The following is a 24,944-nucleotide window of genomic DNA, read 5'->3' as shown; positions in this document are numbered from 1 at the left end:
GCCAAGCCCCTGGTAGTGCTGGAGAGGGCCTTGTCCCCGGCTGCTGGCTGCGATCCTTTGGTTTCCTCCTCTTTCTACAGGGCAGAAAGACGGTGAGAGAGACCTTGGGGGTTCCTCTTTTAAGGGCATTAATCTTACTCATGAGGACTCCACTCTCAAGACCTAATCACTTCTCAAAGGCCCTGCCTCCTAACGCCCTCACCTAATGCTACCACCTTGGGATTCAAAATTCCAACGTGAATTTGGAGACACACATTCAGCCATTGCACTTCCTGTCCTGGGAGAGCAGGAAGAGTCAGAAGCCTTTTCGTGACTCTGTTCCTATTCCTCTATTATCCTCTCTCCTTTTTTTACAGTAAGATTTATTTGAAGGACTGTCTGTGCTCTGTCTCCACTTCCTCATCTCATCATCTTTGTCATTTCTAATACCCTAATCCAGCTTTCCCCACCATTTCACCCACCACTCAGAGTGTTCCTGATGTCCAAAAGTCCTAAAAAAGAAAGAAAGAAAGAAAGAAAGAAAGAAAGAAAGAAAGAAAGAAAGAAAGAAAACAAAGTCTTCCCTGTTGTGAGAGCCAACGGGTACTTCCCAGTGCTGACCTTACTGAACTTCTTGGAAGCATTAAACATTGTTTATTTTCCCCTTCTAGGAACATTTTCTTCCTTTACCTTGAGCAAAATGTTATTCTTGTTTTTCCTCCTACTTCTGGAAATTTTGTCTTGGGCTCCTTATGCACTTCCTTTTTCCACCCAATCTATGTACATTGCCTTTTCAGAGGATTTCTCTTACTCTGTTTAAATCTCCATTGTGTCTCCAGTGTCCAATGCAGTACCCTTGAGGTCCTGCAGTCAAATAGACTCTCAAGGATTCACCTACCATATCTATGCTGAAGTACCTAAATTTCTTATCTCCAGCTTAAACCAGTTTGCAAACTGCCTTCTGTCACCTCACATTCAACATCTACTGTCAGACCCATCATTTGTCTCTACCAAAGATCCTCTGTATTCCTGTTTTCTAGATGTTTGAACATCACCATCCAGCCTTATCCTCCCAATTCTAACACCTAAGCCCCAAAATTCTTGAGCTTGTGCACTTCTGTGTGGCTCCCTGCCACTGCTCTTTCCTGACCCACCATCATTGTTAGTCGGGATTCCACTGACTAGCAGATTGTGCTCTTTGCCTTTTGTGTTGTCTCTTCCTTTCTATCCCAATAGGCAGGTCAAGTTGACTTTTCTGAAACTCAAAACTGAGATGCCATTCTCTTCTTTAAAGCCTTTAAAGTCTTTCCAGTAGCCTCAGAATAGAGTCCTCACTCTGTTCTGTGGCCCTTAAGACCGTCCCTGACTTGACTGTGGGGACCTGTCAGCATCAGCCTCCCAGATTGTGTGCTCCAGTCTTACTAAAAATTTGGCCTGTATCGTGCCGTGCTATTGTGCCTCACCAATTTCTACTTTCATTTTAGGTTTCTTCACATAGGGATCTTTTAATTTTTTTTTTTCAGCACCTACTATGTGTGGAGTCATAGCTTAAGTGGTTTCCTAATTCCAAGACTAGTTTAGGTACCTCTCTTGGTGCCCCAGTGACACCTAAACCCTTCTGTCAAACTGTTAACACACAGGGAGGCAGTGGCCTATGTGATCTAGAGGAAGAGCCCATGTTGTTCTCTTTTCTATTCCCAGAGAGAAAGAACCCATGACATATTGTAAACAATCAATAAATGTTCCGTGAATAAATGAATAAGATGTTTTTTCCAAGAGGAAAGAAGATTACCGACAAATTTTAGTAAAGGACATGTCTTAAATAAAAACAGTAGTCTACGTTCTTTTTTACATCCATTTGGGGCTCTTTTCTATACATTTGCTATGCAGAAACTTGTGGTCAGTAGTGCCATCATGCAGTGATGAATGTGAGTGGTCATCTCAAAAGGGACTTAGGGGCTGGGGATATATCCCAGTTGGTAGAGTGCTTGTCTCACATGCACAATCCCTAGCAACACACACACAAACACATACACACACACACACACACACACACAAAATCAAAAGCGACTTAGTTCTCATTGCTGGGTGTCTAAGCATTCTCCATAAAGATCTAAGGACAATGATTTAGCAAAGTACAGCCCTGGTACTCTTTGGGCTCTTTCGCTATATTGTTATCAGGTTAAAACTCACAAGCCATGTTTTTCAAATAGATGTGGTTCATTACACTTAAAATACAAAACTAAATGTGATATGTCCTTGTAGGTCATACATCACAGCTGAAGGACAGCTGAATAGCTAGCATATCAATTGGAATAATAAAGTGAGTGGTATTAATATTCAGCATTTTGGATGGATGTTCTTCATTATTGTGACATTAGTCAAAATGTCCTTAAACATAAAGAGGGTCGTTCTTAAAGCCTTTGTTTCTGTCCTTGAAATTCCTACACTGCTAAAATCAGGGAAGTTCTTGCTATTCTTTAAAGTGTGGTTTGAGGACTGTTTGCGTGAGAATCATCTGAGGAGGGAGTGAAGATTCTGATTTCCAAGTCCCAGCTTCTGCATCCGAATTGCTCCATGTGGGGCCCTGGAAGTTGCCATTTTACAAGCATGCCATGTTGTTCTAGGCATGCTAAAGTTTGAAAATCATTCATGTAATCAACTTGCTCATTTCTCAAGATATGAAATTGCTTGTCTGGACATTTTGATCATCAAATTCAATTACTGAGGTCCTGGAAGTTCTGTGTTACTTCAATGTACCAGAAGATGTAACGATAAAAATGGCAAATGTTGGTGATTGGCAGGAGGGGACTCTTTGGGAAGCAATGTGAGAGGATAGCATCTATCAAGGTGTCCCTAACTGGCAGTGAACATGGGGCCTGTATCTCAGGCTTTTCATTAGTAATAATTGCAGTCGCCAGTGTTTTGAGTGTTCTGCTAGGTGTTGTGTGCCTTACAATGCATTACCCATGAGTCCTCAAAGCAGCCCAGCAAAGCAGGAATTATCATCATCCCCATCAGAGAATGTGAAAATCGTGGCTTATGAAGACTAAGTAACTTCTCCTAGCCAGAACCAGGACTGTAATTCTGGAAGTCTGACTCCCAGTGTCCACTGCTGGCTTCAAGATGGTCAGACAGGATGGTAGCCAGCTCTATTCTAAAAATTATATAATTCCACAAGTCTCTACCTGTCTTGGTAAGAAATTCAAGGACCTAAAAGATTTACCAAATGAGACTATAGGATTTATTGGTAGATTGTACTTGTAAATTGGAGATCCTTGACCCACATTGCTAACTTTCAAGTGCACTGTCATTTGGCCTTTTCTTTGATTTGATAAATGCAAGCAAATCATTTCATATGTAAAGCCTCAATTTCTTCATGTGTAAAATTGAGGGTTTCATACTGAAAAGACCTTTTAGGTTTCCTTCTGGTTCTGCCATCTGTTTATTCTGGGAAAATATATTTGGTGTTGTCATTTATAATTATTTTTTATAACTGAAATATATCATTAGGCCACATGTAATTCTTTTTTGGAATTACAAAGAACTTTCATACTAGTGTTAATTAATATGTGACAATGTGTTTTGCCTTAGCTCCTCAATAAACTGAAAAAATCAACTGAAAAGCTGGAAAAGGAAGATGAAAATTACTACCAAAAAAACATGGCAGGCTATTCTACTAGACTGAAGTGGGAAAATACACTAGAAAACTGCTACAAGGTAAGTTGTTCATTCACATTTTTCTTTTTCCATGGAGCTTTGTGTGACCTTGGAAATGAAGGTCAGTCTGACAGTTAAAAAACCCTATTTCTGGCTTAGCTCTAGTTCTCATGTGACTTTAGACAAGCCACATTGCCTCTCATTGTTTCCATTTCTTCATGGACAGAAGTACCAATAAACATTTATTGAGTATCATTACCCAGAGTTCAGTTCCTAATTCTCAATGGCTACAACAGCATTCAGCTAACTTTAAAAAGTTCTTTTAAATAAAAACATAATTTGAGGCTTCAATATTAGATATTCTGAATTGAGTTTTAAGGCATGAGAGCTGACCCATACAGTGATCACTTATGGAGTTTCCTTGTATGTTAGGAATTGCATGGGACTCTGGAGATATATAACAATGAATGAAGTACTATCCTAACACTTTAAAATGCACCTTTGGGCGGGGCATGGTGGTGCAAGCCTGTAACACCAGAGACTCTGGAGGCTGAGGCAGGAAGATTGCAAGTTCAAGATCAGCCTCAGCAATTTAACAAGACCCTGTTTCAAAATAAAAAATAAAAAGGACTGTGGATGTAGATTAGTGCCCCTCATTCGAAACCCCAAAACCAAGAGAAAGAAATGCATCCTAGTGGTACAGACAGAGACATAAAGAATGAATTGTGAGGGCTGGGGTTGTGGCTCAGTGGAAGAGCACTTGCCTAGCATGCGTGAGACACTGGATTTGATTCTCAGAAGTACTGCATATAAATGAATAAATAAAAATAAAGATCCTCAAAAACTAAAAAAAAAAAAAAAAATTAAAAAAAAGAACGAATTGTGACAAATAGTCCAACAAAAGTAAACAAAGAGTATCAACAAGAAAGTCACAAAAGGGGAAATCAAAATCACCATTAAACATATGAAGAAATATTCAATCATTTAACAAAATTAGGAAGTGATAATATCAAGTACTAACAAGGAGGTTAGAAGACAAGAATTCTTGTTCCACTTTAGTGTATATAATTAATAGTATCTACTAACATTGAAATGTACACATACCCACAATACAGCAGTTCCCTTTTGGGCATATATCCTGAAGACACATTTACACTGTACCTCAAGAATAATGCATGAGTATGTTTATTACAGAATTGTCTATAATCGCATGGTGAGAACAAGATTGTACACAATTTTTATTACCCACCAATAGACCAGTCTTAAATGTGGTCTAAGTTGGAAGTAGATGAATACTCAGCAATAAAAAGTTAATTAAAACTATATTTAAATATGAATTAACCTAAAACATTATGTTATATACCATAAATATAAATATACCATTTATACAAAATTTTTAAATTTTTGAACTCACCCACACTACACTAAGTTTATATGTGGTGTGTTTGTAAACATATACATATTGACTGAAGCTTTGTGTGGTGGGGCAACTAGAGCTCATGGAGGATGGCCACACATAGCCACATAGCTTGTGGATGGCCCCTGGTGAGACAATGCAACCAGCCCAGGATCAAAACCCTCTTCAAACTCTACATATGAGTAGCTTACCTCTCGATTTCTCAAGTCAACATAAATGTGACCAAATTAAATAATTATCAATTCTGGATAAAAACTGGTAAGAACATGAATATTTTTGTTTTATATTTCCTCCACGTGTTTTAAAATTTTTAAAAATGTTTAAAGCAATTGCAGTTTGTATAAGTGACCTGCTGGCAAGTGTCTGGTGCTCAGCATGGGCATACGTTTTGCTAGGTGCTTCTGTGTGCATCCTATTTTGTAGCCATCACAACATGTGAGGACCATAATTTTATTCCCAGTTTATAGTTGAGGAAAGTGAGGCTGTAGAAATGAAGTAACCTGCACAAGATAGTTTGGGGATTCAACATAGGCCTCTGCACTATGCTTCTACCCCAGTAAGAACTGGGAGAGGGAAGGATATAGGTTAGCAGAAACCGAGGGGCTGCGTTTAAATCTTGTACATATCAACCACCTTCAATGTAAGATAGATGTAAAGTTAGAGAAGAAAGGAGGAAGTGAGGGAGAGATGAAAACTTGGCCCAAGCCGGGCATGGTGGTGCATGCCTGTAATACCAGCAGCTCGGGAGGCTGAGACAGGAGCATCACAAGTTTAAAGACAGCCTCAGAAACAGCAAGGCACTAAGCAACTCAATGAGACCCTGTCTTTAAATAAAATACAAAATAGGGCTGGGGATGTGGCTAAATGGTTGAGTGCTCCTGAGTTCAATCCCCCGCCCAAAAAAAAAAAAAAAAAAAAAACTTGGCCCAAAGATGGGAAGAAATGAGAAGAAACATAGGATCCTGGCTACCCTTGCTTATGCTGAGCAGGCTATAGGTGCAGATGATGAGGAAGGGCCAGGCATCTCAAGCCTAACCACACTGAAGTCTGGCTCTCCAGCCTGGACTCTACCCTCCCAAGAATTCCAAGACTTCCCAGTGAAGCTGGAGCTTCCACAAAGTCAGCTTCCTCTGACAGCTCTGTTAGGAGAGAAATTGCATCTCCCACTCCATCTTCCAGGCACTCTTCAAGGGCTATGAGAAAACATCTGTGAGCTCAGCATCTCCATCTTCCCCAGGCTTCTACCCATGTCACTGCAGTGAGCCACAGTAATGGTTCTCAGCGGGTAGAGTGTGCCTTTGAACTGTGTCAGGTATCCCTGGTACTAGCCTCATCATCCAAGGCTCTCACTAGATCTTCCTTACCTCAGTTTCCTTGACTCCTATTAAAATTCTCCTACTCTCCCCTTACCTCTATTCAGCAATCCTTATTTTTATATTGAAGCATTATGGAAATTATCTTCTCTTCTTACAAAGTCATCCTGATGGTGACATGATATACATTCATTTACTTTTCAAAAAGCCTGCTGAAGTTGAAGAACTTGAACTTGTTTGTTGTTATGGTTGTTTTGTTGGAATCCAGATCAGGTGGAGTAGCTCCTGAAAGTCATAATCTCCTTAAGGAAGAGCGGGACATTTTTCATGCTTCTTGTGTCCCAGACTTTTGTGGCTGCGGTGCTGGAGGTCGTCAGTATCACACTCCCTCTCCCGTTGGTTGACACAGCTCCTCTCACTCACCTTCCCTTGAGCTCCCTTCTGTCTCCTGAGTGCCAGCCCGCAGCCACCGGACCCAACTGGAGTCCACCTCTGTCAAGTCATCCTTGTTCCATCTAACCCCAATAATGCTGCCTTGACTGCATTTCCTTGACTTACGCCCACTCAACCTTTACCCACACGTCATTGACTCCCCTACCTTACTCTATGTCTTCTACATCTTTTGTATATTTCCAAACTCAAGAGTAAAATGTTAGATTCCTGGAGAGATGAAGTAATCTGCCCAAGATGGTTTGGGGATTCAACATATAAAAACAGGCTGAATTCATTAAAGGAGAATTTCAATTAAAAGTATAAGTGATAGAAACGGGACAATTAGGGCCTCTTGATTCTGTTTATTTATTTATTTATTTATTTATTTATTTATTGGTCTTCTTTCCCTCACCATTCTTCTGTAAAAGGTGAATATAAGAATTCAATTTAGAGTCCTAGCAAGTATCCTATTACCTCTTGCTTTGAGTTTGTTTTGGAAATTTTTTTCAGAGAACACTTATTAAACTCTGTTCAAGGAAGTTTACTCCATGTTTTAGTCAGCTTTTTTTTGCTGCTGTGACTAAAGGACCTGGCCAGAACAACTGTAGAGGAGGAAAAGTTTATTTGAGGGCTCAGGGTTTCAGAGGTCTTAGTCCTCAGAAGACCAGCTCCATTCCTCAGGGCTCAAAGTGAGTCAGAACAGCAAGGTAGAAGAATGCGGCAGAGAGAAGCAGCTAACATGAAGATCAGGAAGCAGAGACAGAGAGACTCCACTTGCCAGATACAAATATATACCCCATAGGCATGTCCCCCAAGGAACCACTTCCTCCAGCCACACCTCACCTGCCTCCAGTACGGACTTCTCCCCTAAGGAAGGGGAAACAAAACGCAGAATCCACGGAATGAGGAAGTCCCATCCCTTTGATATATCTAAAGTTTTCTTTGTTCTTTTGCATTCTTCTCCCTTTCTTGTTCATTTCCCCCCATCCTGTATACGTGATCTGAGACAGGTGGGAAGGCCAAAAGGTGGGAAACAGGTGGGATGGAGGGGCCAGGGTGGAGTGATCTGGGCAGGAAGCGGGTGGGGGCCAGGGCAAATTAATTAGCAGTTCCCTGTCAGCTCTGGAGTTGCTTCATTAACAGCTCTTTAGGAGGGGCAGTATAGGAAGGGCTCGGGGGAACCTTAACATTTCAATCTCACAAGGTGCAGACTACGCTTTCGGGGACCTTCAGGGATCCCAACCGGACTGTCTTCTTCAATCTAGCCTGATTTATCTATCTACACTGACTGCCTGTTTTAAATTCTGGCTTCATTAGAGCTTAATTTCCTCCTAGGACCCCTGTTGGAAAAGGTGATTTCCTTTCTACAGATCTGTCTTGAGGAAGTAGCTGAAAACAACACCGGGATTTCTATTCAAAAAAGGGAGATGAGGGATGTTGCTCAGTGGTAGAGCTCTGAGAGGCCCTGGGTTCTTTCCCAGCACTCCAAAAAAAAAAAAAAAAAAAACAAAAAAAAAACAAAAACAAAAAAAGTAAACAGAGGGAAACAACCCAAGTAACCAACATTAGAGGGGGGGTCTGGGAATGTGGCTCAAGTGGTAGTGAGCTCGCCTGGCATGCGTGCGGCCCGGGTTCGATTCTCAGCACCACGTACAAACAAAGATGTTGTGTCCGCCGATAACTAAAAAATAAATATTAAAATTCTCTCTCTCTCTCTCTCTCTCTCTCTCTCTCTCTCTCTCTCTCTCCTCTCTCTCCCCTCTCTCACTCTCTCTTAAAAAAAAACATTAAAGGGGTGACTAAATGGATCATATACCTACAATAGACTATTATAAAGTAATTTAAATCGTCTTCAGAGATGAATGGTGTGAGAAATTGCTCATGTGTGAGGTTAAATGAAAAAACTAGGATATCAGATTTGGATAATTTGGTAGAAAATTAGAAAATAAAATCATGCATACATACCTAGACTGAAATCCATTAGAATGTCAGTAGTGGTCATCCTGGGTGGAAGAATAATGAATGACTTTAAAGGTATTTCTGTGTGCCCCTCTGTGGCCCTATGATGTCTCCAAGCAGCTGGATGTTTGCTAAAATTCAGATTCCTGAGCGCCTTCTCAGAGGAATCAGAATCTCTGAGTGATTCTCTGAGTGACTTCTAGGCACTCTGAAGTTTGAGAGTCCCTGCTCTAGAAAGAGAATGATATTTCTTTCATTAGTTTTATGAAAGCAATTTAAATGAAAACACAGTCCCCTCAAGCTCCTCTGTTGTAGTGACAGGAACTGAAAAGAGTGACTGAAGAGGATGAATTATCATGATGCCTGAGCCACAGGCAGGCCCTAAATCTGCTGTGTCTTGATAACTCTCTGACTACACTTTCTTCATATGTGCCACTGTGAAAACACAAGAGGACAGCCAGAGGTCCTCCAGGGTGTCATGTCTCTGGATTGCCCATTTTATACAAAAGAACAAGATAATAGGAAGCAATAATTCATTAAATGAGATATGGATTTCTCCTTTCCACATAGAATTTATTTTCACCTCTTTTTATGAGCAAGCATAGATCACTTTAATGATTTCCTTGAAATGTAATTAAAATCTGTTAAACATTACCATCTCTGCCAAAGAACACCAGTTATTCCAGCCCCAGACTGATGCTAGTGGTTCAGCATTTATTAAAGAAACCGCTGCCATCAGGGACGCAGGGTGCTCTAAGACCTGCCTTTATTTTTTTTTTCCCTAGTCCTTTGCGCATAGTGCTAAACTGAAACATCGGGTTTCTACATCTTTTTTGATGGCAGAAGGACTTTTTTTTTCTTCTTTGAAGATTGTCCCACCTGAGATCCAATCAAAGGAGCAGAATTTGTTGTACACATTTGTTATGAGGCACATCAATTCTGACCTTCAAAGAAGCAGTACATTTGATGAGTTGCTGTGTTTTTAATCCTTTATCCAGGAGACAGAAAGGCAAATGGTCACATTCAAATGGCAAGGACCAGCAGTTTTGGAGAGAGACTCAGGGAATCAATAACAGATTCCACTTAGAAAGATGGTGTGGCTTTTGACACAGCTGAGAAAGTGGCCGCTGGGTCACAGATCTAGGCTTCTGATAAAATGTTAGGACTTTGGGCACAAGATCTAAATGTCTATGTTATGGGTGTAGATGTTCATAATTATTGACTGAGCCTTTTACCACTTGCTTTTAAAAGAAGGGCTAAAGATGACTTTACACTAATAAAATATAGCATGGATTTACAAAGGAAGAAAATGCCACAACGTGGACAGACTTCAAAAACATCATGCTGAAAAACATTATTATAAAATAATCTAGACACAAAAGGACAAATATTATATGATTCCTCCTATTTGAGATGCTACAGGAGTCAAATTTATAGAGACAGAAAATGGAATGATGGTTGCCAGGGCTGGGGAAAGAAGGGAAATAGTTGATTTTTTATGGGTACAGAGGTTCAGTTTTTGTTCGTTTGTTTTGTGGGGTTTTGGTTTTGTTTGTTTGTTTGTTTGTTTTGTTTTGTTTTTTTGATACCAAAACCCAGAGGTACTTAACCACTAAGCCATATCCTTAGCCCATTTTTATTTTTTTATTTTGAGATAGGGTCTCACTAAGTTGCTTAGGGCCTCACTAAATTGCTGTGGCTGACTTTGAACTTGTGATCCTCCTGCCTCAGCCTCTAGAGCTCCTGGGATTACAGGTGTGCACCAGAGGTTCAGTTTTACGAGAAGAAAAAGGTTCTGTAAATGGATGCTGGGGGTGGTTACATAATAATGGCACTGAACTGGATGCTTAAAAATGGTTAAAATGGTACATCTTATGTTATATACATTTTACTATAATTTTAAAAAATAAAGTAGAATTAAAAGTTTGGATTACTTAATACAATAGATGAAGTAACAGTGCAAGGATATAGAGGAGCACCATGCTGGATCAGGCATGCAGGGCCAGGCAGGATGGGGAATTCAGGGATCTCTGGACTCTCTCCAGCCCCACCTCTATACCAATGGCCAGGAAAGATAGTCATCTTCTCTCAATGGTAGGATACCTGCTAATTTCCCCAAAGCCTTCCTCATGAAAGGTTTTTGCCAAGTACAAGTACTTTGTCAGTATAGGAGATGGGATAGCAGCTATGAAAGCAAATCCGGCCTTCTCTAGATAAAAGAATGAATATGTAACCCTCCGTTCTTATAAAAACAGAATGGGGAGAATTTTGTCTTGGTCCCTTGCCATCTCCGTCAAGGCTCAGACTCCTCTGGGCCTGTACCCAGCAGCCTCACGCTGCCCCTACATGACCCACAAATCTCCCCAGCATACTCCACCTAGTTGTTGAACTTCTCCACCATCTCTAAAAAACACCAGTCATCAACTTGAGTGGCCAGAGTCTGATAGCTAACTTGTTTAAAAATGTGAATAGGTAATGAGGCAAGAGTGATGTCCTTTGCTTCCTTGTTGACACATCTGAGCCAAAAGTCATGCCCCACCAGTTGTAGAATTTTTGTCATTCCACACACTCCCACCTCATGCAGTAGTTTCTGACCCCAGGGCCTAATTTTGGGCCAAGATTGTGAATCAATCAGTCTTTCAGATCCTGCTCTTGTCAGATAGTCTCCTTAAACAGAGAATGTGCCTCGTCATCTTTGCACCTACAGAGACTAGCAGAATGCTCTGTGTCCACCATGAGTGATCCGGAAAGTATTTATTGTCTAAGTGTGTTTCTACATGGGTTTTACTGAGCTTCACTCTCCTCTAGAAATCAGAGGTGCTTCTTTAGTACTTTCTTTGCTTTTTCTGCATTCTTGTGAACATCAGTTACCCCATAGCATTTTCCTATATGCCTTTGGGGGCAAAAGATCCCACGGAAAGCTTGTGAGTTAAAGCCATCTTAAAGGAGGAAAATAGGACAGACACCAACTCATATTCTCTCCTGGAAACCTCCCTTCATTGCTGTTTGGATATGACGTAGTAAAAAGGCAAATCGTGACAGTATGCTCAGACTGTCCTCAGGTGTGTCAGTGTTTGATGGGTGACTTCAGTTTTGCATACCAAATGATCACTCTTACCTCATTTTCCATCCCCTTCAGAGCATCCTGGACCTGGAGAAGGAAAGAACTCAACTTCTATGCAATAACTTAAACCAGTACAGCCAGCATATTTCTCTTTTTGGCCAAACCCTGACCACAGTGAGTAGTGAAGGTTTCTCCATGTTTGGCATGCAGGGTAAAAAAAAATTGGCAGGAAACATTTCTTCAACAACCTTGTTCTGCTTTCCTTGGCTCTGCAGTGCCACACACAGATTCACTGTGCCATCAACAAGATTGATGTCGAAAAAGATATCCAAGCGCTAATAGAAGAAACTGCAAATTTATCTACAGAAAACAAATCTGAATTCCTACTGACCGATTACTTTGTAAGTATGACCAACAGGAAGTTATCTTGGGGAAGGGGCTTCATTATACATTGAAAAACTCATTTCAAAAACATTGAAAATAGCTATAAATGAAATGTGGTAAGTAAACATGTTTTATTTGTATTGTCTACAAAAATAAAATATATACCATGTGTGGTTTACAAACTGGTCAGTGGTATTCTCTGGAAGGAAAGAAGGTCTTGCTGGGTTTTAGAATCCTCCAGTTTAGACTTTGTCTTCATCTGTTTTATGCTGCTGTTGCAGAATACAACAGACTGAGTAATTTGTAAAGAATAGAAGTTTACTGGGCTTGTGGTTTTGGAGCTGTGAAATCCCAGATAACAAGGTTACATGTGGGAAGGGGTCTTCTTGCTGCATCATAATGTGGCAAAAGGTGTCACATGGGTAAAAGAGCAAGAGAGGGCCAAACTTTCTTTAATAAGAAAACTACTCCCATAATAAGGGAGTCCTCTGATGGCCTGATCACATCTTAAGGACCCACCTCTCAACACTCAACACTGTTGCACTGGGTGTTAAACTTCCAACACTTGAACTTTGAAGGACACTGAAATCAAAGTAGTCTTCTAGAAAAGCAATACCAGGCAGATGTGTTTCATGATCTAGGGATATCATATTGTGCCTGTCCTGGTTGTCTTCACAAATCACTATGAGCACATTACCTCCAAACATAATGACTTAAAACATTATCTGAGTTTATATGGGTCAGGAACCCATGCTCAGCTTAGCTGGATCCCCAGAGTCCCTCATGAGGCAGCAGTGGAGGTGCCAAACAGGACTACAGACATCTCAAGGCTCCTCTGAGAGGGGACCCATCTTCAACTTCACTCAAGTGGCTGTTGGCAGCCTCTGGTCCTCGCTGGCTGGTAGTAGGAGGTATCATTTCCTTTCCATGTGGGTTTATCCACATCTCACTGCATGGCAACCTGATTCTCACTGAATGAGTGACCAAGAGAGACATAGCCAGAGTGCCCCAAAAGGAATCAGGGTATGCCGTGAGCTGAGCTCAGAAGTGGGGGAAGTCAGAAAGCTCGGTCTCCATTCAAGGGGAGGAGATGACACAAAAGCACAAATCCTAGAAGGTGGGGGTCACTATCAACATTGCTTATGGTCCTTTCCCTTGAAAAACTTGGACTAAATTTTGAGGGTATTTGGGTGACTCCTCTATGGAATGATCTTTATTGCTGGAAACTGATCATTGTCTCTAGTCAGAGCCCAGGCATCTTGTCTCTGCTCTTTTGGTTAATTCTTTGTCCTCTTGGGTCATGCCTCAAAGATTTGGGCCTCTGCTTGCCTCTTGTTAGTCTTAATTGTGATGTTCTAGGAGCTTTTCTTTTTCTTTTGAGAGGGAAAAAAAATTTTTTTCTTCTTTCCTTTCTATTTTTTTCTTTCCAGCCTGGTTTAGAATTCTATCCCTCTCTAATCTATAGACAGCCCACTGGTCATATCCTCCTCTTAGATTAAATGCATAGCTGAAGCCAACAACCCAGACCCTGCTCAGGGAACAAGAGATGAGGAGAGAAGGGAAAGGCAGAGGTGGAGTGAGCAGTGGATGCTGACAGGTCCCCTTCCCCATTCTCCAAACAGCAACAAGGAGCCAGTTATTTCCTTGAGCGAGTCTTTTTTCGTACCTTGGCAAAAGTGAACTATGTTAGCAATAGCAATGTCTGTTTGAAGCAGACACGAAGGTAAAGGAGGGAGTTGGAAAGGGAGTTTGATTGCAAGAGGAAGATTAACTAGCCTGTCAATAGAACAAGGGCCATTCTTCTTGGACTTAACCTAGGGTTCTATTGAAAGGCAAGGCTATAGACATGATGATTTATCTTTAATTCATGTTCATGGAATTTTTAAATTTGTTGTCTATGAAGCTTTGATGCACCAAAACTCACAACCACATATCTCAGTTGAAAAGAAAAGACTGTCTCAAAATGAGTGAATAGAATTTTCTTGATATCTTAACATCAAAGCACCCCAATGTCTAGACTCATTGGCACCCAGTGTAGACTGACTTTTATTTAGTGCTCCAAAGTTTACATGGACCAGAGCAAGGCAGGAGAACAATCTGACTTCAAAAATGTGAAAATATTTATAAGCCTACTGTAATGTCATGTTCAAAAGATTGTATCTGTGGTTTTCTATGCCTCCTCCAGTATTGATCATCTTTCTAACAAATCTTTGACAAAGAAGGACACATTTAAGGAAGTTAATATCAATATGCACGCCCCCCCCCCCCATTTTAAAGTTAATCTGGAAGAAATTCAGCCCTGAAAATACATGCTTAAATAATAGATGTTCCCAGACCAAAGGAAGTCTTGGCCTGGCACAGGAGCTAGATTATGATTGGCATTCTTCCAGCAAGGAGGGACTGTGGGTTGGAGTTAGGTGTCCTATCAGCTTAGCCACAGCTCACCTGAGAGTGTGACCTCAGCCAGGTCTCAGCTCTTGGCAGATGTGTTAAGGTGAGGTAGAGAACCTGGGGTCACAGTAGTTCATTAGTTGTGTTTTAGGAATGAATACTTCTGTTTCAGCTTGGACCTCCTTTCCTCTGTGTCACAGGCAAAGTGCGGAGGACAAAACCAACCTCACATAGTAGTTGTAAGCATTGTATGCAACACAGAATATAGAGAAACTTTTATAATACATAATATGTAAATAAAGTATTTCAGTCATGTTATTACATTGTTACAAAGGCTACTCCTTTTGCCCCCCATCCTCAAGCTCCTTTCTACACTATGAGTCACCCGAAGCTCATCTCTCCACCGATACTCAGGATCCTAGTTCTCCTCCTTCCTTATCAGAGAAGACTGCCTCCTCCCCTCTTCTTTCTCCACAGGTTTCTGTCCACTCACATTGAGTCACCTCCCACCCCCACCATCCTAATATTTTTTTTTCTTATTTAAGGCTTGAGATAATCCAGTGAAAGCTCAGAAATCATTAGTAGTCCCTCATAACCTATGGGATAAAAAAATCTCTGCTTCTGCCCTAAAATCTGGCCTAGCTTGCACTTTTTCTTCCCCTAGTTTTTTGCTCAAGCAACTGTTCTACTTGTTCCTAAAGCATTCCACATAGAGTTAGTCCCCTTTGTCCTTTGCATGTCCCTGGAGTGCCCTTTATCCTCCTTTCACTTTATTGAAAAGTCCTAGTCAGTCAGGTCTTCCAGCCCCCTGGAAGCTTTTGACTGTCTCCCCTCTTGCTGCCTGCACCATTCATGGATGTCTGTGACACATTGCTAGTTCTCGTAATGTCATGCTTCAAGGCCTAATTAGATGATAAACCCATTTGGGGCCAGAGCATGGAATTTCACAAGCGTAGAACTCAGTTCACATCCTAGCCTGAAGCCATCCTAGCCTGAGGATTAAACATGATATTTGAACCATCAAAGGACTCTAACTTGAACAATAAATATCCAACAAATAGATTTATTGATCAAGAAAGTCAAATAAGTAAAGTAAGTCTCCTCCTCCAAGAATAACTTGTTCTGCTACAGAAAAAGCTCAGCTGTGTACTTATAAGCTGTAAGTACAAGATGTTTTCTTATTAATCAGGTCTAGAACAGGTAGAACAATGTGTGCAAACTAAAGATTATCCTGATTTTCTTTTTCCCTTTTTTCTTCTGCAAAGTTAAAATTAAATGGAGCCAGTGAAAGTTTCATTAAAAACTAGGAGTAGGAACTCTTACCTTTTCCCCCTTATGTTGTTGAACATCTTTTTTCTTTCCCTGAAGGAAGAAGATCCTAACAATGCAATGGATAAAGAGAGACGAAAGTCTTTAATAAAACCGAAATTGCTGAGACTGCAAAAAGACATTGAAAAAGCCTCCAGAGACAGGGAAGGTGTGTGATTATCTCTTCAAATGGTCCAGTAAGGAAAAATATCATACCCAGAGTTTTTATTCCAAGTTAGGATTAATCTGCTTTTGCTGACTGGGCCAGGGGTCATCTCATTTGAAGAACCACACATCAAACCTAAGTCGTATGAATAAAGAAAAAAGTTAAAAAAAGAAAAGAGAAAGCAAAAAGTGTAAAATAACATTTTGGCCTATTTAGGAGAGCTATATAAGTACTATACTATCATTTCTAGAAATACAGCATTTTACTGTGTTTTGGAAATTGGCTGGAATGAGAGACAATTTGTGCGATTTAAAAAATATGTTAAACCTGCCATGCAGAATTTTTGCTCTGTTTCTTTCTTTTTACAACTTTCGAAATAAGGTGAAAAATCATTCAAATTCAACCTTGTCCTTAGCAATTAGGAATGTTAGAAAGAGAAGCAGTTCTAATGCAATGCAGATGGTGAAAACAGCTGCATACTTGCAATTCTAATATGTCCAGCTTGTTTTACACGGATCTCAATAACTCATTGCAATGTAATGCATATAGGAAATCCAAGACAGAAAATGTTTAGTGATGTAAACAGAATACTGTGGAAGAGCCTAACATTATGTAAATGTTAGAAATTACTGGAATGGGCCTACAAAAAGGAATTCAAAATCTCATCTTGTAAACTAACAATCAAGATATTTAAAGCACCTCTAATTATCAAATTTCATTAAATGAAGGTAAATGAACAATTCATTTATCATTCACTAATAACAACTATAACAGGAACTGCCCCAGCCAGTGAGGAAATACTATTTCTAGGTTCGGAACCCCTTTGAGGGGGACTGGCTCCCAGCTGTGTCCCACCAAACAGGATGAATGGTGACCAAAAGTGACCAAGAACATTGTTTCATTCTCAGGCCTGGAGCGAATGCTTACTGTGTACTCCAGCAACTCCTCCTTCTCCAATGCAAAGAGCCAGAAAGACACTGCTGCGTTAATGGATGAGGTAAATATTTGCACAGTGCATCTAGTGATGAAGGGGTTATTTTTAAAATACTTGTTTTCCAGCCCATGTGTGCCTTTCCTTTTTTGGGACAGAACATTATAGTCAAGCTTATTGGGCCAGTCCCTTTATAGGTAGTGGAAGGGATCTGGAAAAATCCACCTACTTAAAAATGTTTGCTTTGGTATCTTCTAAAAGAAGGACACTGGTAAAAAAAAAAAATAATAATAATAATAATAATAGTATCTTAAATAGAATTCTCCAAAATAGATCCATTATCTATTAAAATGATGTGCACTTTAACCCAGTTAAGAAAAGTCTCCTAAAATACAGGGTTTGCATTCACAAAGGCCTTGTGTTTGGATTTAGCTCTGCAGCTTACAGAAACTGGGACAACTTTGGTTTTTCCATCTGCGAAATAAAGACATTGGAACTTACCTCAAAGAGTTTGTGAGGATGGAATACTATTTAGTAAGTACTAGCACAGTGCTCAGCGGAGCTCAAAATTCAGTGCAGATGGTCCCCAGATTTGACTTAGTGATTTTTTTTACTTCATAGTGGTAGGTAAGTGTGTCCACACACCCATTCTGTGGCTCACTTTCAACACAGTATTGCATAAATTACATGAGATACTCATCATTTTATTATAACACAGGCTTTGTGTTCAATGATTTTGCCCAGCTGTAGGCTGATGTAAGAGTTCTGAGTATATTTAAGATAGGCTAGGATAAGTGAGGATGTTCGGGAGGTTAAGTGTATAAAATGCATTTTGGGGGTTTGGATACTGGGGATTGAACTCAGGGGCACTCAACCACTGAGCCACATCCCTAGCCCTATTTTTATTATTTTATTTAGAGACAGGGTCTCACTGAGTTGCTAGCACCTCACTTTTGCTGAGGCTGGTTTTGAACTCACAATCCTCCTGCTTCAATGTCCTGAGATGTTAGGACTACAGGTATGTGCCACCAAAATGCATTTTTGGCTCAAAGTATTTTCGTCTCACACTAGTTTCTTGGGACATAGCCTCATCATAAGTGAGGAGCATCTGTAATTTTTATAAGATGCTGCTTTCCATTCATCCATCCACTGGCTTCAGGCCCCCAGAGAATAACAAGAGAAAAGGAAGGTGTGGTCAGACGGAAGGAAGAGGGCAGTCTGGGTGAGGGGCAAAGCCTCTGAGGAAACAAGGAGCAACTTTAGAGGCGAGGTTCTTTGGGGGCTAGGCTGGCGGCAGGAGATGGTGGAGCAGAGCTGCAGGATGGTCCCATTGACCTTTTGGTAGAGAGCTTGGACTCCAGCAGCACCACAGATATTCATAGGAAGGGTGAACATTTTGACCACTTTGGAGGAACCCACATTAATAGGGCATCTTGAAAAAGACCTCAACATTTTATATAGGAATAAAGTTGAACAGATATAGATGACCTAGGTGTGCAAGATGTGTGTTTTTGCTGTGATTCAAGTGATCAAAGGTGGACTTGGGTTAATTGAGAATTCAGGAACAGTAAAAAATTTTAGCAAGTTTTGAAAGATACTAAAATCTGGGCCAGCTTTCTTTATCTAACTCTCTTATGAAAGGAAGCATATAATAATTTTGCCTGAACTGGCAATTTCAGGTGCTTTGGAGAAAGTGGACAGAAGCGCCAATTATAGCTGTTCTGGGATTTAGTGCAGATTTCTTTTAGTGGGGAGGCTGTTGCAGGGACATTTCTTCTGAAAAGAAAGGCCTGTGTCTATTCTCTGGAGCATAGAGATCTGACACACTACTGCAAAGACACTTGGCATTAAAACAGACTCTCAGACATTTTCTGTGACCGTACAAAATGTTTAGTTAACTTAGTGCAAATAATATTTACCAAATCAAAGCCATAAAAAATTTTATGATACCATGGAATTATAAGATTCTTTCATTGTTCTTGCATAGAATTTTATCTTTGTTACTACTAGCAAAGAGCACATATGTTCCAAACTTTTTTTGCAAAATTTTAAGATAAATTTATTTTTATTTCTCCTGAGTACAATAAGCTAAATACAATTGAATACATTCCTTGTAGGTTAAGTTACTATGAAGAATGAAAAATAGTTTGTATTTCTTCTCTGCCTTCTTCAATCAGCACTTATAATTTCCTTTCTTGCTTCTCAGCATAAAATTGCATAAAGCCAGTCATTGCTGCAAAGTACTGAGTAATGTAACTAACAAGGGTTCCTTATCCTATTTGCAGTAGTACAGACTGGGATACTCCTATTTTCTCTAGACTGCTATAAAAGTTTTATTTATTTTTTCTTTCAGTTTCTCTCCCTCCCTCACTCTGTCTTTCTCCCCCTCTCTGTGTGAGCTCAGCATCAAACCCAGTGCCTCACCCATGCTAGGCAAGTGCTTTACCACCAGGATATACCCTAGGCCTCAGTTACTTTTCTCTACCGCATTTTTGGTGCACATCAGTACATGAGTTGAATGTATGCTAGACCTTGTTATTTTGAAAACTATCCTGCTGTCCCTTCAACCATCCAGTCATGCCTTATTTTCTAGAAATTTACTCACATGGCTAAATGATGTCTTCACAGAACAATTTGAAACTAGACCTTCTGCAAGCCAACTCCTATAAACTGTCATCAGTATTAGCAGAACTTGAGCAAAGACCTAAACCCAGCCATCCCTGTAGTACCTCCATCTTCAAGTGGAAAGAAAAGGTAAAGCTAAAGAGATAGATTATAATTTTTTGATTGGGCTTTCTATGTGGATGGGCTTAAATTAGCATCAAAGCAAAAAAGTTGTGATGAATTACATGTGCCATATGCCCAAACTTTTTTGCAAACTTTTAAGATAAATTTATTTTTATTTCTCCTGAGTACAATAAGCTAAATACAATTGAATACGTTCCTTGTAGGTTAAGTTACTATGAAGAATAAAAAATATTTTGTATTTCTTCTCTCTCCTCATACCTTTACTTTAGCCTTGAAATGTGTTTTTATAGTAAAATTTCTATTAAGTTGAAATTTTAGTATTCATATAGACCTAAATTGTGAGGTTTTTTTACATGCATTTTTCTCATTTTAACATAGCTTGTGATGGGTGCTTAGTGCATAGCTTCATATACTATATGATGCGGATAATGTATAAGTTGAATTTAAAAAAACTCACACCCATGTACTTTTCCACAGTTGCACTTCTCAGGAATCGGTAATGAACTCATTGATGTACATGGGTAGCTATTGCTTGTAGCTGTTTTCTGTTAGAAAAGGGAGGTGTGATGAAGGGATGGTATTCTTTCTAAGAGATTCTAGTGCTATAAAATGTTCTCAGTCATTCAGACAGAGTTGTAATAACTTCACTTCATTAAAATCCATTGAAGTTGAATTTGTAGAAGTAATGCTACAAATGCTATTATATGGTCTAGATAAACAGGTCAAAATTGGAAATTCAGACTATAAAATACAGTAATTGTCTAATTCTGAAAATACTAAGCCTTCTGAAACAAGAAAACTTAAACATAGTAGGGCTTAGGAATGTATTGAATAATTTATATATACACTCCTCACCCCAATTTAGAAAACAAATTCCTGAGTCATTTTCATGAGTACATTTGATAATAGAGTTATTTAAAATGACTTTTTTTGAACTATTTGAACAGGAGCATACTCATACTTATGTGAAAATATCTCGGCCTTTTTTGGCAAAAAGATTAGAGAATGTCATGAGCAGGACTTCTGGTGAACAGCGTAATTCAGGCCTCTCATCTTCAGGTAATCCAAAGCCCACAGTAATCTGGGACTGATTTACCTCTTGGTAAAGCACATTGCTGCATTTAAATTTTATTTTCAGAACCACATTGATCTATATTTGCTCAAAGAAATTTATTTTTCAATTAATTCATTAGAATCTGCAGCTTATGAACAGATTTAACAAAAGAGGTGGGGGGAGTCAAGAAGAGTGGGGGCTGGGGCAAGCATTTATACCATGAGGAGTCACTGCAGATACCAAGTCTGCAGTCTGCTATCCACACAGTCAAATCATCCTACCCATTTTGAGGACTTGGTAACTCTGTCTCCATAGCATCTTCTAAACTTCCATAGAAATCCTGTCTTCTCTGCAAGACACAGTGACCCAGGAGGTTTGCAGGGACACTCATACACTTGGAACACATGATTTATCCACCCCTTTATTCAGTCATCTGACTTGGCCACTGTCCAGCCACACCCCACTGCTCTTCACCTTTTGACAGGCACTCACTCACGGAGGTCTTTACTCCTCATTGTTCAACTATCTACTATAATCTCAACTGCCTGGTTTCTTGATTACAAAAAGACAGAGAAAAGGTTTCAATAAAACCCAGGGCACTATGGTCTACACAATATATTAAAGTCTCCATTACATTGTTTGAGGAACAGTTCCATTATCACCAAGGGATGATGATAAGAATCACATGCTCCAAATAGCCAGTCTTGCATGACTGGCAGAACTGATGAGCATTCTCAAACATGCATGCAGCTTCCACACAGATTATCTAATGATGTTAACTAAGCTTGTATGAAAAACAAGTAATTTAAAATTGTCATCCTTACTCTTATGATGACAATAGCTTTTTTCCTCTAAACTATTTCCCATATTAGAATATGTTTTTTGTTTATGTAGTATACATATTCTATATACAAAGTAGGAGGCTTCTTTATATATATACTGAATATATACTTATAATATATTCATATATACTTATTGAATCAAGGAATGACTATTAGGTAGGATTATAAAATTTTGAGAAAATTTCATTATATATAAACTCTGCGTCACACTGCTAAATAACCAGAGCTTCTGATCATTCATTTTGCCTACTAACACAGCATGGTAATTACAACTTAATCCAATTTTTAGCCTCTGGCGTGGCCCGGCTCAGCAACAGTCTTTGCAAGGCCTTGTATTCTTTTCAAGCCAGGCAAGATGATGAATTGAATTTGGAAAAAGGTAAGAATCATTTTCAGATATTTTAATTACCTTCCCATGCTGAAATCCTTGACATGCATGAAGTCCTGTCTTAGCACAGCAGTCTTAACCACCAATGTCAAGACAGTTGAGGTTTATAATCACCCTTCTGAGAAGATAAAGAAAGGGCACCTGAAAAACTGAAGCTCAAATAATGATGATGGCTAAGATTTATTTTCTTCTTACAGTCCAGACCTTGTTGAAAGCATATTGTTCAATTTAACATTCATAAAAATTCAGGGATTGTATTTATTTCTATTTTATAGCTGATAAGACTGAGGCATAAAAAGGGTAAGTACTTTGGCTAAAGTTACAGGTAGTGGCAGCACAAGATTTGAGCTGACAAATTCAGTTGTGCCCTTAATCATAGTGCTACATGGGGGTATAACATGGGTAATGAGAGCCATTAGAGATGCGGCGCCACCTCTTTATGTTTCCAACATGAGACCCACTGGTGACATGTGCTCATGAGTTAGTAGAATAGCATATTTTAAAGTCTAGGTTTAGAGCCCCAGTTTAATTTTATCCCATTTATTTCACAGGAAAATATTTCTGCCAATCTTATCAGACCCTCTTTTTTGTGTTATGATTTTTATTTAACAAGGAATGTTATGGATGATGTAAACCTCAACATTGTTAAACAAGAACAAGTCTCCAGCCTCAACTTTCCTTAGGTGTCCACGTATGGGTATTAAAGCTAAGGTGGAGATCTGGAAATGGAAGGATTCATGAGAAAGAGCTGTGTGATGGGAGAAGGCTTATTACTCATGGTGTGGCTATGGCTTGATAGAAAATTGAGATGGATTTTGCAGCTAAACAACAGGGACACGATACATTTGCTATTATTTAATAGGTGCTTCCTTTTCAGTGTGTGTCAGAGTTCTTCAATTATTTTTCTTCTTTAAGAACAAGAACACATTTCCCTGGAATTCAGGGATCCTGAGTTTCACAGTAACTTCAGTTACTTCAGTTCTTAGTTATTTGCAAAGTCCACCTTTGCTCCATATTCTAAGTAGTTTCTTTCAATGAAACATGACAGTGGAGGCCTAGGGAAACTGGCAGTACGATTTCAAATTATTTGTTTGAATTCCTGTTAATAGATTTGTAAACAATCTGCTGACCTGGGAGAACTCCTTAGAGGGCGAACTTAAGTTGGAAATGACTTCCTAGAAGAATAAAGAGTGATTCATGACTTTAAAAAGATAAAAGGGGTTTAACAGTCTTCTTCACCTTCCAATGAAAATTGCTGGGGAAAAGAGTGAAAAAAAAATTGAAATGTGACCTCAGAAGAATGCTATAGAAGTACATCTTGGATGCTGAAAAAAACTCTTATTTTCATATCCAGGGAATGACCAGAGAGAAAGGACTCTCCCACAGACAAAGGATAGCCAAAGGATATGGGGCACCAGGTTATACTTTAAGGTTATTAGTATCTCAATGATGGTTTTAAAAGAACCCCTAGAGAACTGGGTGAGAGCTAGGATTCTATTTATTTGAATCAATGCTTTAAAAAAACATTATCTTCAAATTGATGTTTTATTGATATTATCTAAATTGATAAGTGGGTAGTCATTTCTTTTGAATTTTGGACTGTGAAGCTAGGTGCAGTAGAGAGGAACTGTTTTGATCCTAAGCTGTCTTCATCGTCAGCTGAGACGTGTTTGTAGAAGTTAACATACCAAGCCACCATGGCCATCAACATATGAAACACATAAAGAACAACACTGAAAAAGAGTTTGCTGACAACACTCTGTTATAGACAAAGTGAACCAGGCAGCCCGAAATCCAACTTGATACTCCTTTTTAGGGGGGTAGGTACTAGAGATTGAACCCAGGGATGCTGTACCACTGAGTTATATCCCCAGCCCTTTTATTTTGAGACAGAGTCTCAATAAGTTGCCCAGGTTGGCCTGAAACTTGAAATCCTCCTGCCTCAGCTTCCCAAGTAGATGGGATGACAGGGGCATCATGCCCCAAAACTCTAATTTTGCTTTTAAGCAAACCATTTCATGGCATAACTCAGTTATTAATTATTTCAGTCTTTTGAGTATTCTTCAGGATTATGCCAGCTTCATACAAAGTTTTCTTCATCAGCTGTATCAAATGCAGAAAATGATGCTCCCAGTTAAACCTTTGTATGTAGGATTTCCTTAAAACTCCTACCAGTCAGGCTCTGGCATATGCTCAAGTTGCAGAGACCCATTTGTCTAACTAAAGGTGTATTTTCACAGGAGACATTGTGACTTTACATGAGAAGAAAGAAGAAGGATGGTGGTTTGGATCTTTAAATGGAAAAAAAGGCCATTTTCCTGCAGCTTATGTGGAAGAGATACCTTCAAAGCCTGGGAACACAGCTACACAGGCATAAAACAAACACCTTAGCACATTGACTTACTTTGTAAACTGTGCAGTGTGGTGCACATAAAAATAAAGTGCTGTAATCTTTGTGAGGTTTTCTTTTTAAATGGGTGGTAGAGTCCTATCTGTAGGTCACTTCACTTTGCATTCACAGTTGTTTGCTAGAAACAGAATCAGATAAACAATGGATGGTGAAGGAGGCAAGAAAGAGACTCCATGGTTACTAGAGTTTTTGAATACAAAGAGACTCTAGAGAACTCCTGGCGTAACAGGGGTGGTGGGGAGGTATTAGTTCAGGGTGGAGCCATGTGCCTGAAATCAGTTACCTGGTAGAATAGCAATTAAGATTTAGATGTCCTTTTCCTCTGGACTTGGATAGCAACAGGACACAACAAACCTACCAGGGGTAAAGAAAGGCCTGGGAAATCAGGAAAAACACAGATTAAGTCCAAGAAGAATAGTGATTGATAGGCAAGTAAGATACCAGCAAGATAGATCCAGTTTGGGGGACAGTAGAATAGAGGAATAGGAACCCAGGTCA

The 24,944-nt window shown here is 39.5% G+C and overlaps 1 protein-coding gene across 4 annotated transcripts in view; it reads left to right on the top strand.

Annotated features, from left to right (window-relative positions):
• The window catches only part of Nostrin (nitric oxide synthase trafficking), a 57,457-nt gene extending 32,967 nt beyond the window's left edge, over positions 1 to 24,490 (top strand). For 3 of the 4 annotated variants that reach the window (XM_076865989.2, XM_076865990.2, XM_076865991.2), the window contains 9 exons: positions 3,574 to 3,699; positions 11,900 to 11,998; positions 12,100 to 12,225; positions 15,968 to 16,076; positions 16,982 to 17,070; positions 19,633 to 19,758; positions 20,700 to 20,811; positions 21,938 to 22,027; positions 24,277 to 24,490. In XM_076865989.2, coding sequence (XP_076722104.1) covers positions 3,574 to 3,699; positions 11,900 to 11,998; positions 12,100 to 12,225; positions 15,968 to 16,076; positions 16,982 to 17,070; positions 19,633 to 19,758; positions 20,700 to 20,811; positions 21,938 to 22,027; positions 24,277 to 24,413 — 1,014 coding nt within the window. In that variant the 3' untranslated portion in view covers positions 24,414 to 24,490. The remainder of the gene's footprint in view (positions 1 to 3,573; positions 3,700 to 11,899; positions 11,999 to 12,099; positions 12,226 to 15,967; positions 16,077 to 16,981; positions 17,071 to 19,632; positions 19,759 to 20,699; positions 20,812 to 21,937; positions 22,028 to 24,276) is intronic. The other variant, XM_076865992.2, reaches the window with a different exon arrangement.
• The last annotated feature ends 454 nt before the right edge of the window (positions 24,491 to 24,944 follow it).

The sequence above is a fragment of the Callospermophilus lateralis genome, chromosome 9, assembly GCF_048772815.1.
Source record: "Callospermophilus lateralis isolate mCalLat2 chromosome 9, mCalLat2.hap1, whole genome shotgun sequence".
In the NCBI taxonomy this organism is placed as follows: Eukaryota; Metazoa; Chordata; class Mammalia; order Rodentia; family Sciuridae; genus Callospermophilus; species Callospermophilus lateralis.
Note: the sequence above shows the minus strand (reverse complement) of the source record. Positions and strands in the feature narration are given on the sequence as shown.